At 33.9% G+C, this 15,794-nt stretch overlaps 1 protein-coding gene across 9 annotated transcripts in view; it reads left to right on the top strand.

Annotated features, from left to right (window-relative positions):
• Window positions 1-4,849, top strand: part of LOC125673265 (uncharacterized) — an 82,769-nt gene extending 77,920 nt beyond the window's left edge. For all 9 annotated transcript variants that reach the window (XM_056158351.1, XM_056158349.1, XM_056158348.1 and 6 more), the window contains 2 exons: window positions 2,201-2,280; window positions 4,322-4,849. In XM_056158351.1, the coding sequence (XP_056014326.1) occupies window positions 2,201-2,280; window positions 4,322-4,401 (160 nt within the window). In that variant the 3' untranslated portion in view covers window positions 4,402-4,849. The remainder of the gene's footprint in view (window positions 1-2,200; window positions 2,281-4,321) is intronic.
• Window positions 4,850-15,794: the final 10,945 nt, after the last annotated feature.

Here is a 15,794-nt window from a genome sequence, read left to right as displayed (position 1 = left end):
GCGTCCATTACTAATGATTTACGTTTCAGAATTCTAACCCTGGCAGTGTGAATGATAACCTTAGACCGGGTTGAAAACATATACACGTTTATTGCCCCTTGGTCATGGGTTTTACACAAATTAAGAGTTCTGTAGATAATGATTATTACAAGGTACTGCCTTTGTGTTCTCCATTTCAGATAGAATGCTTAGTGATAACCATGCGGGTCTCTACCAAGGCTATGAATTCCAAATACTCTGAGTCAGGGGCTTTTGTGCTAATATATGATTTCATTGGGTACTATTATATACTGTGAATATGTCTGAAATTTAAAAACAGATATACTTCATACTTCGTTACACCTGATCAAATGGCATTCAAATGTACATGTACAAATTGGGTGCAAAGCTATCATTTGAAATTATGAGCTTAGGGTCACAAGCTCGGCCTTAACGTCAGGGCTAAATAAATCGCATTGGGAACACATATAAATATGTTGAACTGCCATGATCAGCATGCAGGTCCCTACGAAGTATGTTACATTAACAAAAATACAATCAAAGATTCAGACCACAAAACGCCCATAGCTACATGGATTATATCCCAAAATCTCTCCATTTTAAGGATAATATTTTCCTCAGAATATGTACCGAAAATCTAGTATATTACTTTCTCAAAAGTTAGGATCTTTGAGGTATCTGTCAAAATACGCACGTTTCGAGATACTTTCAAGTTGTTTCTGTTTAGAGAACTCTCGTAAACAGTATGGAGCAATATATAAATATTGCAGGTAGTTGAGGGTAACATTGAAAATGTTCACCCCGTGAAAACTATAGTCAACCGAGGCGTAGCCGAGGTTGACAATGTTTTCTCGAGGGGTGAACAATTTCAATGTTACCCTCAACTACATGCAATATTTGTTTTATCATACTGAATGTTATATAAACAACAAAGCAGAAAGACCTACGTCTGTTGACATTTGATCAATCGCTGTCATGCGATATTTCGTATATTGTTGCGGGTATTCGTGTTTATTACAAACGCTCAAACGACGTCGTCTAACAATTTACGGCGAACCGTACGCGCATAAATTTGATGCATGTGATAATTTTTTGTAATATCACCCGTTGTCAAGTACTGTTACCCGTTGTTATATACTATCACCTTGGAGCGCGAGCTTTCTGTTCTCAGAGGGTAACAATATATATGTTTTTTTCAAATACTTCTCGACCAATCAGATTCGAGTATTTTACATGAAAGTATAATAAAAGAAGTTGTTTACTCACAGAGTGTGGGGCAAAATTTCTCGTACACATTACAATCTTCCGTTATTCCATTGGCTTTAAAATCATATCTGGGATATATTATTTGTCAATATTACATTGTTTTTATGTTTTAATTTCAGCAAAACATTTTTTCCGATTGTATTTTGATACGTGGGGATTCGGGTTAGAAGAGGTTCTCAGTACCCCTTGCTTTTTGTAAGAGGCGATTAAATAGTGCAGTAATTTGGATGAGACCGCAAAAACTAAGACCCCATGTCACAGCCAGTAGGGCACGATAAAGATCCCTCCCTGCTCAATGGCCATAAGCACCGAGCATAGGTCTAGATTTTGTGGTCCTCCACCGTCATTGGTGACGTCTCCATATTTTCCACCAGTACGATAAACAATATTCAATCAACTGCTAGTATTTGGTATTTCCCACATCTACATCCTTCAACAAGCCGTTCTTAAAATATTTTATCGTCTTTGATTGTAGCTGCAATTTGTCCTACTTATGCATTGAGAGTAGCACTAGAACTATGCCTCCTGCACAAAAGAGCTCTGATTGCAAAACTTGTGCATTGCTACATCATAATTCTGAGTAAACATTATCAGACAGTCAGCACACATTATGATTATAAATTCAAAGTTTCCAGACTATACTTTTAGTTTCTACGTACCATCAAAAGAAAATAATTTCAATCGAAAGAAGGCTTAAGTTCAGTCTTCATTCGATTGATTGGTTGATTATATATTGTTTAGCGTCCCTCTTGAGAATTTTTCACTCATATGGAGACGGATCTTCATTCGATAGCTGTCTTCATTGACATATCAAAATGCAATATTTCTAGCTCATTTTTTTTCAAAGTTCCATGACATCATGGGCACTGCAGAGGCCTCTTGCTTGAATTTGACATATTTGTGACATAACATTTTGAAATTCACTCCTTAACAGAGGTTTGGCAGTAGTGGTATTCGTCGTCGGCTTTGCAGGGATTATACGACTTTATAAGAAGAATCGATACAATCACTCAGGTTTGAATTGTTTCTTTCAATAGAACTTGAAAATACTAATTGTGAAAGGTAAATATAACAAGCAAAGCTCATTCTCATAAATGTTCTAAATAGTAGAAACCTAATAACATACCAAATAATAGAGGTGGGATCATATCTCTAAGTGGAGTAAGGATCCCCTGCTGTTTTGTACAGTTTACTAGTTTTCAAATGATTTGCCGGTCGACAGGGGATGCTTACTCCTTCTAGGCACCTGATCCCACCATTCGTATATCCAGGGTTCCGTGCTTGCTTAACTCTCTATTTTGTATTCATCATGGGAGTAATGAGATTGATCACTGTTCGGTATCTTCACTTTGCATGGGCACACAATGACGCAACTTTCAATTTCATCCTAGTTATTTAACTCCATCCAAATATTGTACATGTCTATTGAATAAATATGTTGTAAAATGATAATAATATTTGATTTCAAATAAATTAATGGAAAAGCATTGAGCTAATTTAGAAAAACCACACACTCATATTTTGTACTATGCCTATATATTGAAACAAGCATTTGTAAATACTATGCCCTGGTGGCAAAAAGGAAGTGATACACAGGTCAAAAGTGTTGATACCAAAATAAAAGCCTTGTCATAAGGAATGCATAAATAAAGTATGAGAACCCTGTCGCTCACCATTCAAGTTATGACTAATTCTAAAGTTTTGGTTAAAGTCTTGAAATATGCATCAAACTCCAAGAGCAAGGTCAAAGTTCATAGTATCGAATAAAAGTTTTATCTTAAGAAATCCATAAACAAACTTTGACAGCTTTACCTTAAATAATCTAGCTAAACATTTCCTAAAAGTATGTCACGCTTGAAGGTCACAAGATCAAACCCTTTGTCACCTAGAGAGAAGCCTTGTCACAAGAAATGCACATGAGAAAAATGAGTCATATTACTTGTCATTCCTAAATTATGAGAAATATTAAAATTTTGAAACTTGAGTCAAACTTCACGATCAAGTTTTACAGGTCAAAGATTATGTTACATGTATCAAATAAAAGCTATTGATGAAAGGTGAAGATAACGAATAGCGATCAATCTCATATAAGTTGAAGAGTTGGGCAAACACGGACCACTGGATATACCAGAGGTGGGATCATGTGCCTAGAAGGAATAAGCACCTCCTGTCGACCGGTCACATTCGCCGTAAGCCATATATCTTAATCAGGTAAACGGAGTTTTTTGTAGTCAAAATGAGTGTGTCAGAAAGGCTTAGCAATCGGTTTGAAACACGTCAGACAGCATATATGCCATTGATAGGTGGTATATAAAGCATCTAAATGCGTGTACAATATGTGAAAGCCATATCCTAAATAGTTCGTGAGATATTGCCTAGGCTAGGTTTTCTTAAAACTAGGTCAAACGCCAAGATCGAAAACTTTAATAACATAATAGGCTTGTCACAAGGGGTATATATATATATATATATATATATAATATATAATATATATATATCACAGCCTTGTCACTTAAATTCAAAAGTTCTAAACAAGGTGAATGATTCGGTTAGACAGGAGAAAAACATCCCGTCCTCGCCGACATTAGCTGCGAAAGCATTGAAATCCAATCGGGGTCACACTACCCATTATATATGCAGGTAATCAGATAGGGGATATACATTCATGTATGGAAGTTTTTGTGTAGTTCATCCAAATATGAATGGAAAATATATATTTCATTCTTATCAATCAATACGTAGCATACAGACAGGTTGAAGTATGATATATGATGTCGACATTCTCTTGAATCGTGAACATACTTGTGGATTTGATATCGTTGTTTCCCATTTGCAGTTATCGGAATCGAATATTTTGACCTATCGTAATCTTAAAATTCATTTTGGATGAAAAGACACATAATATGAAACTAGTGAACTGCACCTGTATTGGATTACACTACGATGTCTCATAACATAATATCTATTTTTCAGTTTCTAATTTGGAAACTTTTTTTTTTCTTATAATTTGAAACGATGGACTAATAACCACAAATGATGTACTCCTTTTTATCAGATGAATGCTGTGAGAATCTGAACAGAAATAAACACTCGTGCACGAATGAAGAAAGTTTTCCTAAGGGGGCCCTCTTGTGATCCGTCCATCAACTTTGTCTTGAATGCAAATTATACTATAATCAATTTATCTAGGTAATCTGAATTTTTAAACCTGTCATGTCATATATATAGGTACAAATGAGTGTATGAATTTATTCATGAATGTACAATTTTATGAAATAATGGACAGTTGGTCATTGACCTTTTCATATGTAGTGGTATGCATATATGGTTAGATTGGAAAAGTATGTATGGATGGATGGGTGGATGGAAAGAAAGAAAGATAGATATACCTGAATGTATGTATGTATGTACGTACGTATGATATGTATCGACAGAAATACACTGCATACATAGAAAGATCAATATACCTGTTTGTATGGATACATTTTTTTCAATAAATTTCTGAAAGTGTCGGTATTTTGTGCATGTATGGAAGTACCATTATTTTGTGCATGTATTTGCATTAAAGATTTTATTTTTCTAATGTGTCTCTTTCTTTATTAGATATATAGCACTGATTTTAGCTGCATATTGACATGCAGTAAGATCTATTAACAGTTAGAAATGTGTTATGTGGTGATTTTCCTGTTTTTTAAATTTAATGTTTATAGGAGACAGTTACAAGCAACAAGTCGTTGGGAAAGATCAAATACAATCCCATAATATGAGAGGGCACAGATAAAACAAAAAAGGGCTACAAGAGCTTTTACGTCAAAACGAGACTCGTTATTGCCATAGTACTTGATTTTAACCTAGCTATCATAATCTAGCCCTATCCGATTTTTTTTATTCTGACGTTTTCGGGATAGCGGTACAATTTCATTGGATCTCCGTAATGATGCAAAATAATTTTATGAATAATCGATAATAAGCCCTGTGTTTTAGTCCCAGGTGTTGTTTACACCAAAAGCAGTATCAATTTTGTGTTTGGGCATGTCTAATAAAGGTGTTTTTCATTAAAGATCATGTACAGCATGTAAAATTCGTCGTCTGCTCTGCCATGTTTGTTATCGCTAGATCTCGTAGTTGGATCTACTGAAAAACCTAAACATTAACAATTTGCGCGAAAATGTAATTACTCGAGCCACTCCGACAAAGAAAGGAAAATCAATGTGGTTGGGGACTCCTCTTCTATAGATTTCTTTATGGTGTTCATTATTGTAATGATTTGTATCATTAGATATCATTTACTGAAGACCAAATCAGAAAACCAGGAATATCACTGATACTTTGGTGATTACTCTGAACATTCTGTTGTGTACATGACGGGAAAACAAATATATATATTTTTATTAAATTCAAAAAATAATTTATGCCTTCTATATGATAAATCTAGAAGTTAAAACATGTTTCCCGCAGCTAGTTATTTTTCATCTCAACAAACAAGTAATTATTGTAGTTGTAAAATTGTCATTTATTAATGACAAGAAGATATCAAGATAAACAATTAGGGAAATCCTACTTTCTTATCAAATTGTACATAGACTTGGTTTAGGATCTCCCAAAGTTACATGTTAAGATATATTGTGAAAATTATAATCACTATGATGAAAAATAAGGTGGCAACAAACAATAGGCCACAACTATAGTCAAATGACAACGTGTAAAATATATACAGCAGGATGGTTGAAGGGGTGGCGGTGGGTATCTTTTCTTATGATTCGCTTTTAAAACAAGTCGAACGTCTAACGATAATAACAATATACTGATAACGTCACACAGTAATTTATGACGTCAAGAGATAATCTAGCGTCACATATGTACTAGTGCATTGTTACGTCACAAGCCAGCAAAATAATGCACCGGTGTATTGTTACATATAAATGCATAAAACATACTATTTACAATAATATCACTTTATGCCTTCTATATGATAAATCTAGCAGTTAAAACATGTTTCTCGCAGCTAGTTATTTTTCATCTCAACAAACAAGTAATTATTGTAGTTGTAAAATTGTCATTTATTAATGACAAGAAGATATCAAGATAAACAATTAGGGAAATCCTACTTTCTTATCAAATTGTACATAGACTTGGTTTAGGATCTCCCAAAGTTACATGTTAAGATATATTGTGAAAATTATAATCACTATGATGAAAAATAAGGTGGCAACAAACAATAGGCCACCAAAATCCAACAAACATTGGATTTTCCGCCACCCAAGGGAAACAACATATAAACATGCCAGAGGAAAGAAAATCCTCTCTAATATCAGAATCTTGAGAACAGGAAATTCAATAATACATAACACCACATAATACTTATACAATTTCAAATAGCCAGCAAAACCCCTGATTCTATGACCTGGATTACATCAGTGTAACATATTTAGCACATACAGGAGTACATGTATACTAGCAGCACAGGTGTAGGACGAAGTAGCAGACATAAGCTGGCATACTGAGGCTACTCATCACTAATAACTTACATATACTAAGAGTCATAGAATGATGGCAGACATAATCTGACCCATCTAATGTTGATATTAAGACGGTCTATGGGAGGATGGCAGACATAATCTGACCCATTTAATGGTCTATGGGAGAATGGCAGACGTAATCTGACCCATCTAATGTTTATCTGAAGACGGTTTTTGGGAGGATGGCAGACATAATCTGACCCATCGAATGTTGAGTGATCTAGTGACACCTACAGGGGAATATGACAGACATAATCTTACTCATTAGATTGAAAGAGTAAAAGAACCCGTCCTTATATATCTCTTAACAGCATCGGACTTCCATCGACCAATTCGCTGTATCGCATTTTCAGAAAAACCTAACCTAGCTGCATGTGTTGCTGCTCCGATTCGAAAACTGTGACCTTTGTACAATTTTGGATTCAAACCCATGAATGAAATGGCTGCCTCTAATTGTTTTGAAACTAATTAATGTGCAACTGGGACCCCGTTAATAAACTGAAAAAGGGGACCACTTGAATGTTTGAATTTACGCAAATAGTGAAAGAGAGCAAAAACTGGACAGAATTCCTTGTCGGGCTGGACCTCTAAGCAAATAGTAATTGATTGGTCAGCTAGCATAGTTTTTGCATGACGTAAAATTAAGCTTACACTGCTTAACCTCCCCTCTTTTGCTTCGAAATGGACGTCTGACTTTTGTATTACTTGAACTATAGCCTGTATTGACTTGGTAACTAATTCCCCTAGTCTGAAAAATCCAAAAAAGGCAGTGCGAAACAATGCTTTCAATAAAACACGGTGAAGAAAATTGGAGCATGTATGATGTATGGCATTGATGAGTTTCGTGAGAATTTCCCCTGTTATTGGGAGTCGCACGTCTGCCCCATGACATGATTTTTGACAGCCTTTTAACAATTTTTGTACTAGAAAATTTTGGGATGGGTCTGGCAAGTTTAAAACATTCTGTTGTGTACATGACGGGAAAACAAATATCTATTTTTATTAAATTCAAAAAATAATTCAATGTTTATTTCTGGTTAAAATAATGAAAGCACATTTTAAAGTAAGATGCGTTATAGTTTAAAATGTTTGAACTGAAAATAGGAAATCTACAGCGTATCTGTTTAAAATATAATATCATTCGTAGGAATAATAGTGTTTACGTTCAAGTACATTGTAGGGTAAAATAAACGGATGTGTTAAATACCATTCAAAAAGGCCATTAGTTAAATCTATCTATCATGTTTTTTATTCACCAAGAACCATCTTTATAATTCGTTGCATGCCTCCAATACTTTCCTTTGCATTATTTTGTTTTATCTTTTTACATGAATACATTTACATTCAGACTGAATGATCAACCAAATACAAAGCTAATCATGTCAAGCAAAATTAAAACGTGGTTAGGAAGGAAGAAAATATCCGTACAAAATGTATATATGTCATATTTTTATGACTAATATAAAGAAGGAAGTAATGAAAGATCTCATATATCATGGGTATTTCCCGGTGCAAGCACACATGTGACAAAATACAAAGTAATGGACAGCCAATCTAAGCTTTCATTTGAACAAAGATTGTGGTAACTGTGATATAGGGTAGCTTTTTATGAGTTAAATCAGTATTCTAAAAGAATAGTGTATCGAATTGTGATAGAGTATGACAGAAATTACTTCATACTTTAAAATTTTCCCCGTTAGATTCGATAGAGAGCAATAAGAATCCGTATAACTCAATCGTAACGTCACATCTGATAACGTAACTTGATGATGACCATATGTGTTTACAAAAAGTAATGGACGCATATTTCCCTTGTTACGTGTATTAAAAGGTAGATGAATGATGCTTCTAAAATTAGAGCTGTGAATTTTGACTGAATATTGTGAAGCATGCCCAATCTCGGTTGTTGTGCGGAACCTCTCTTTTGATTGGTGAGGAGGGTAACCAGTTTGACTGACAAAAGATTAAAAAGCTAGCGTCAGAAAATTGTGACGATTATGATTTGTCCATAAAATCCTGGACATTTTACACCTTTCGAATCAATTGACGGGGTTTAATGTAAATGGTGTATAATAAGAAATATGATGGGTTGCAGAGAATTCAAATGATATCCTAAACTTTTAACGGTAATTTTTCGGAAAACTATCGAATTCTTTTAAAGATTTAAGCTCTTCATTGTGAAACTAATTTTCAGTATTAAAAGATGAAGACAACAAACACTGACCAATCTCATAACTGAAAACTAGTACACAAAATTGAAGGAAACTGAACTTGATTAAAGGTACATCCCTTTTCCCGTGACTCAATAATGAAATTATATAAATGATCAGCATATTTTATGGTTATATTCTTTCCGAAAGAAACTCTTTGTGTAATTGTTATATAAATTTCCATCTTACATTTTTAACTCATTGAAAGGATGCATACGTGTGGATTATATTTAACGTGTGTCAGAATGTTCGTGACAAGGAAGGAATCGATTCCACGATCTAACTTGTAACACGCCTTTGTTTCTATGTTTTAATGCTATTTCCTGTTACAGTTTTAAAGTTCAGCTTCCTGTTCGTTTGCCAACTTTGCTATTGTGTTCCTAAGTGTTACACTTTGGTTGAATTAGTTCCTTATCAAGCTAGTTAATCTTAAGACTACATAAACATGTAAACATTTCCTAGTCCTCTTTTCAGTAGACAGTTATACCTTTATAATCGGATGATATTTAGTCTTAAAGGGGCATGAACACGATTTGAGCTGAAAATTTTCAAATTCTATTTTTTTTTCCTATTTTTAATCTTTTGAAATGCTTAACTAAGGTATCTATAACGGTCAGCAAAAATTTGAATGTCAGCTGTCGAGGTATATGGTAGATACAAAGCTCACATTTTTTTTGTTATGTAAACATGGCTCGTGCCATGTTTTTTGTTTACAAAGGTTAAATATATTAGGAAAAGTTTGTTTAGATTTCTCAATTTACAAGTTAATTTTGAACACAACTGAATAGTTTCTAGTATTTAACACATATAATTTTGTTTTACACATTCTATTTTTATCAAACAATCAAACATGGCACGAGCCTTGTTTATATAACAAAGAATTGTGAGTGTTGATCTCACTTGTAACTCAACAACTGATATTAAAATTTTGGTTGACCATTAGAAATACTTTAGTTAAGCATTGTAAACAATGAAAATGGAAAAATAAAATTTTCAGCTCAATCGTGTCCATAATACTATTTAAATATTTCCATGAATATTGTCTGACCTTGTCTGAATATTGAAATTATGTGTTATATTACTGGGGTTTTTTTTATTTGTAGCCTTATTTTTTCAGAAAATGTAAGGAATTAGTTTTAAAATATAACTTTTTAATTGTGAGACTAATTTCCAATATACAGAAATTGAACCGAATAAATTTGCATCCCCTTCTCCGCAATTTTATGTAAAGAAAGTATATAGATGATCAGCATATTTTATGGTTGAAATGTACATTTTATGCTTACCATAGAAAACTCTTTGCATCATTATTATTCGAAATTACATAGAAATATTTTTCATTATACCTCATCCATACGTGTGAATTGAATTATACATGGATCAGACTGTCCGCCTGTTTGCCCTGTGCTTTTATTTTGTATGCGTTATTTCTTTATGGGATCTATGAAATTGATCACTGTTTATTATCTTCATCTTTCTTTATGACGGTATGGGACATTATCACATTGTTGCGAGATAGATTTAAACTTTCATTTATTTGTAAGTGGGGTTTTTTTTAAGATTAAATAACGTTCTTTTAAATAAAGGCCAAAACATATATATCGGGATAAAATTCATCACAAAGTGTACATAAGTGTAATGGATATTTAGTTTGTCTGTATTATTAAACATAATGGAGACATGGAGACATATTTGCCATTTTGTATGGGTATTAGGTTTACATAACGTACCTTGATCAGCAAAGGCGCGAATCATAAATACTATGCATAAAGGTTTAGGGGTACAGTATACATATCTACATCCAAACCGTGTGAATATCAATCAACAAAAGTTCAATAACTCCTGTCATTAGATTCCTTTAGACACCTGATCCTATCCCTGCTTTTTGTAGGGATTTGTGTTTGCCCTGTTGGGTTTTTATTCTTTATATGGGTTAGAAATTGATCACTGTTCGTTATCTTTACTTTTTTATTATGTAGCGAATGTATTTCAATAATTTTGTGTCCGGCACCGGTAGCTCAGTTGTTGCGCGTTTGTTTTGTAAGCTGGGGGGGGGGGGGTCGTGGGTCGTGAGTCTGAGCTTCCCTCGTGTCCTGTCCGTGTCAACCTAAGACATAAACGTAGGTAGTGATTACTCCTTCGCCAAATGATCGGCATTTACAAATGTACAAGTGAAATTCACGGTTCTTTTGAATATAACCATAAGAAGGAGGTCACCTGTCATGGCAGGCATTGGCACGTTAAACAACCTCACTACTACGACCGTAAATTCTAAGCCTGCCTGGTGACGTCTCATTATTAGTGAGAACACAAATGGACGTTAAACAAACAACAACAAACAAATAATACTTTTGTGTCGATCATTTAGAAATTGAATCAATCTCAATTATAATAGGCACATTCTTTTGCGCATGTAGACGTGCAATATCACTGTTGTACATGTTATCAACTTTCAACGAATTGAATATATCGATATTAGAGAACCTATTCAAATTATCACTAATAATGTTTCTAGCACTTAATAATATATCTGAATAGCAAAACATTAGTAAATTGATGGTTAAAAGAAACATCCTACTAGACTTTCACATACGATACCTGATTCACCATTATTGTTCACAACAAGAACACAAACTTTTACCAGGTGAAACAGTGCCAATCATTTCATTTCATGAATCGTTTGCATTAAATAACTACCCAGGTATTGTACAATTGAATTCTCTCTGGAACATTGATGAATAATTTGGATATTCCTGAGGTATCAAAATGCAGGTTTAGCACTGGGTACCTAAAACGTCGGTATGTTCTTTTCATAACTTACAAGCCGTCAGATTGCTTTAATTCATTTTAAAACAAACTTCCCAAATAATTCCTTCTCAAAGCGTTGTCTCAAGAGGCATCTGATTATGCCAGCCAATCAACGTGCCGTTTGGAAAATGGTGCAATCATCATCTTCTGAAATAAAAATACCAAAATGTCTTAAATCCTATTTATACTTTTTCTTCATTGAATTTAGATATTCAAAAATACTTTGTTAACATTACTTGGATTCTACGCACAAGTACTCGAAAGTTGCTATCAAAAAACATCCTGGAGTTCCTCAATGACAATATCTACGTGGTCTTTGATGATCATGTCGTCCAACCAGCTGTTGAAATTTCCATGGTTACAAATTGTGCTCCTTTAATAATCGACAAGCTTTTATAAGGCATAATTTATTAAAAAACATCTACATGTATATGAAGAGAAAAACTTGTTGTGACATTCAACCCATTAATTAGACATATCGACCACGTTTTATTTATTAACAATGTTCACTTTCATTCATATGCTGACACGATATCCCAGTGGACCCAAACCAAAAGACAACACAGAACCTTAGCATCTATTACACATTTGGATATTCTATAGAAGATAATTGTTTTAAAACGACAAACTGACAACTCAACTTTATTACAAATGGTATGGCTTCAGCTTTTTCGTCGACAACTTCCCACATTTATCCGGTATGCACATGTAAATATAGTAATATTCCATAACCACCTGCATATGGGGTTTATGTCTATCATTTGAATCGATACGCGGGAGCATGTACTGCATATGATAAATCTTTAAATCGAGACAGGTTAATGACAAATGAATTGATGCTACAGGAGTCTCGTTTAAAGTCAGCATTTTGCCAATTATATGGTCGTTATAATAATGTTATTGGTAAAAACAGCTTTAGGTCGAATAAAATATTTCATACCAGTTGTTAGGTTGTTCTTTACACACTGCTATTGACTACTGATTACTTCTTATCAATATAGAGGGATATCAGCTGGTTTGAGTGGTAAAGAAAGGATGATTGCTCCTCCTACGCACCTGATCCCACCTCGGTGATATCAAGGGGTCCGTGTTTGATTAACTCTTAATTTTGTATTATTTCTGGGTTTTCTGTTTGATATCGTCACATTTTAAAACAATGTTACACTTCAGGGGAAAAAATATGGGTACTTATCTCTCTGACAAAATCCCTGAAAAAAGAAAAAAGAGGATTCTTTTTGGATAACTACGAATTAAAGTATTCACAATATAACATGCAAGTTCCTCATTCATGAAAACTAAACATTGTAATTAGAATGGACTCCGAATGCGGCGAAACTTGAAAGTAAGAAATATGTATGTGGTTGATAGTGCAAAGTGTTATATTGTGTCTAGATGTAAACAGTTATATTTTACATGTAAACAGTTATACCGCTTACGTGTAAGCAGTTACGAACTTGTAACTAAAATTATGGGTACACCTGAACTAACAATACATTCTATGGATAAAAATATACAAACATACCTGCTATCAATTCTATTGATGTTGTCTTATGAGGAGAAAGTGTAGACAGCATTTTATTAGTGATGTCATGTCATTCCAATAATTTCCTTGTCCTCCTATAGCGGCAAAGTGGGTCTATCTAATCAAAATTTAATGGGTGTATATAAGGTATATTAATCCTGGTAGAATTGTTCGCATGTAATGATGCAACCATTGATGATGTTTTTCTGTATGTGAATGATATTTCAATACAACATATTTTGAATCAATGCATTGATATACTACAACTACAAGTTTCCTTAAGGAGTAAAATTTAGAAAGTAAGTTTTCATTAATTACAGCAGCATATATGGCAAGTGTGAAAAACTGCAAATTTGAATTTTCAATACAACAGCACTTTTGTTGAAGTTGTTCAATTAACAATTAGATATCACTCCTCTCTACTTTTTTAAAATATACAGATGTAATCAGGAAAATCAGACAAAGAGTTAAGGAAGTAAGTACCGCAATCATTTCAAGGTCTGAGAAAGGCAAGAAGTAATGTGTGCAAAAGACCGGACACCTATACTTTCTTCTTTCGAAAGATTGATAAAGAAGACTTGTCAAGGTAAAGTCCAATAAAAAGAGCTAGAGTTTATAATACTAACAAACAATTAACAATTTAAACTTTTATAAGGGGTTTTTTCATATATCATTATATGAAATGAATTAATACATTACCAGGTTCCCAGAAAATCTGCTATCATGTCCACAAGGTTTGCCTTCTTTGGTAAGGGAAGGGTATCGGAATGGCTTGTTATACTCTTGCAGTAAGCATTATTATCAAATTACGATAGAATTTTCGCTACGCTTTCATGTGTTACACGATCTTTGACGAAGGAATGAAAATGAGGTACATTCAATATACGTGACTTTAAGGGGATTATATAATATAAACACTGCATTTCACACAAACATAGACACACAGTATTTCAGTGGGTTTTTTTTCCATGAAATATGTAATGTATTTGTTGATGTTGGCATTAAAAATAAAGGTGTATTCTTTGATTCACACATCGTTTTATTTCATGCTCTCACAAATTTTGTTCGCTTGATTTATCATAAGTCACTAAATGCACTTCATCAACATCTTTCCATTATTTTATTTCAAATATAGATATTATCAGACATATAAGTTATGAGAAGTTAAGTTTTACAATTAATGCAGTTTTGTCTAATAATCTTTATGCTCAGAGTATACAGCTTTTGATATTACCTGTTACGTGTCCTGCTGTTGCTTGAGAAAATGAGTTGTGATCAATCTTGATTTCTTCCTTTCCATCTTTCAACGAATCATCTGAGGGATATATTTTATCATATGTATGTTTTACTCATTTAGAGCATGTTACTACAATTTCAACTATGTTATAAAGTTTACATGTTGTGAATGTAAAGGTTATGTGTACCTGTTGTAAATGGTTGCTGACAGCCAAAACTCACATGACAATATATCCTTGGACACGTACATTCGTGCTGACATTCTTCGCCGTAGTTTGGATAATCACACATTGTAGAACAATTAGACCCGACGTACCCAAAAGGACATTCTGCAACAATGCATGTGTTCAGAATCTAAAAATAGATTTAACTAATGATTGTGTATCGCAAATTTATTCCAAATGGTTTACTAACTTGTACAATTCTTATAGTCGTCATTCCAGTAGAAACTTTCGCAACATCCGTTGTTCCTGAAGTTAAAACAAAAAGTCTATATGTGGAGTCTGTTTGTCATTCTGTGTTTTCTAAAACGTCTTGTGAAGAATAGTCATTGGATAAATGGTCATTGATCCTCTTAATTCAGTATAATGGTTTATAATTCGCATGGCGATGAAGTGTCACTAGGAATACTTTTCTGTTGTGATAAATAGGCAGTTGCGTTGACAACACAGTACCACAAATATGCAACATGCCTGCGGGGAACAATGTAACATGCACACGCGGTCTCCTTCAAATTTCCAGTTCACCAGTTATGGAGCCATTGTTGCAAACTTGCAGGAAACATTATCGTCAAAATGCAGTAAATATTGTTAGAAAATTGTGGTCAACGTTTCTTTAAATACGTTGCAAATGTCTTATTTTCTTTTTGCAGTACAATGTAGAGGAAAATCTTGATAACGTTGATTCATAACAAAAGAGTGAGATAGTATGAAAGGTGAAAATAACGAACAGTGATCAATCTCATAACTCCTATAAGCAATACGAAATAGATGTTTTGGCAAACACGGACCCCTGCACACAACAGAGGTGCCTTGGAGGAGTAGGCATCCCTGTCGACCGGTCACATCCGTCGTGAGCCCTATATCCTGATCAGGTAAACGGATTTATCCATAGTCAAAATCAGAGTGTCAAGAACGGCCTAACAATCGGTAGGAAACACGTCAGACAGCATTTGACCCGATGATAGGTTGTATTGACGAACTAGATCGTTATAACGATCATATAAATTTCGAA

Source organism: Ostrea edulis, chromosome 3 (assembly GCF_947568905.1).
Source record: "Ostrea edulis chromosome 3, xbOstEdul1.1, whole genome shotgun sequence".
In the NCBI taxonomy this organism is placed as follows: Eukaryota; Metazoa; Mollusca; class Bivalvia; order Ostreida; family Ostreidae; genus Ostrea; species Ostrea edulis.
This window is presented reverse-complemented; position numbering and strand designations above follow the sequence as displayed.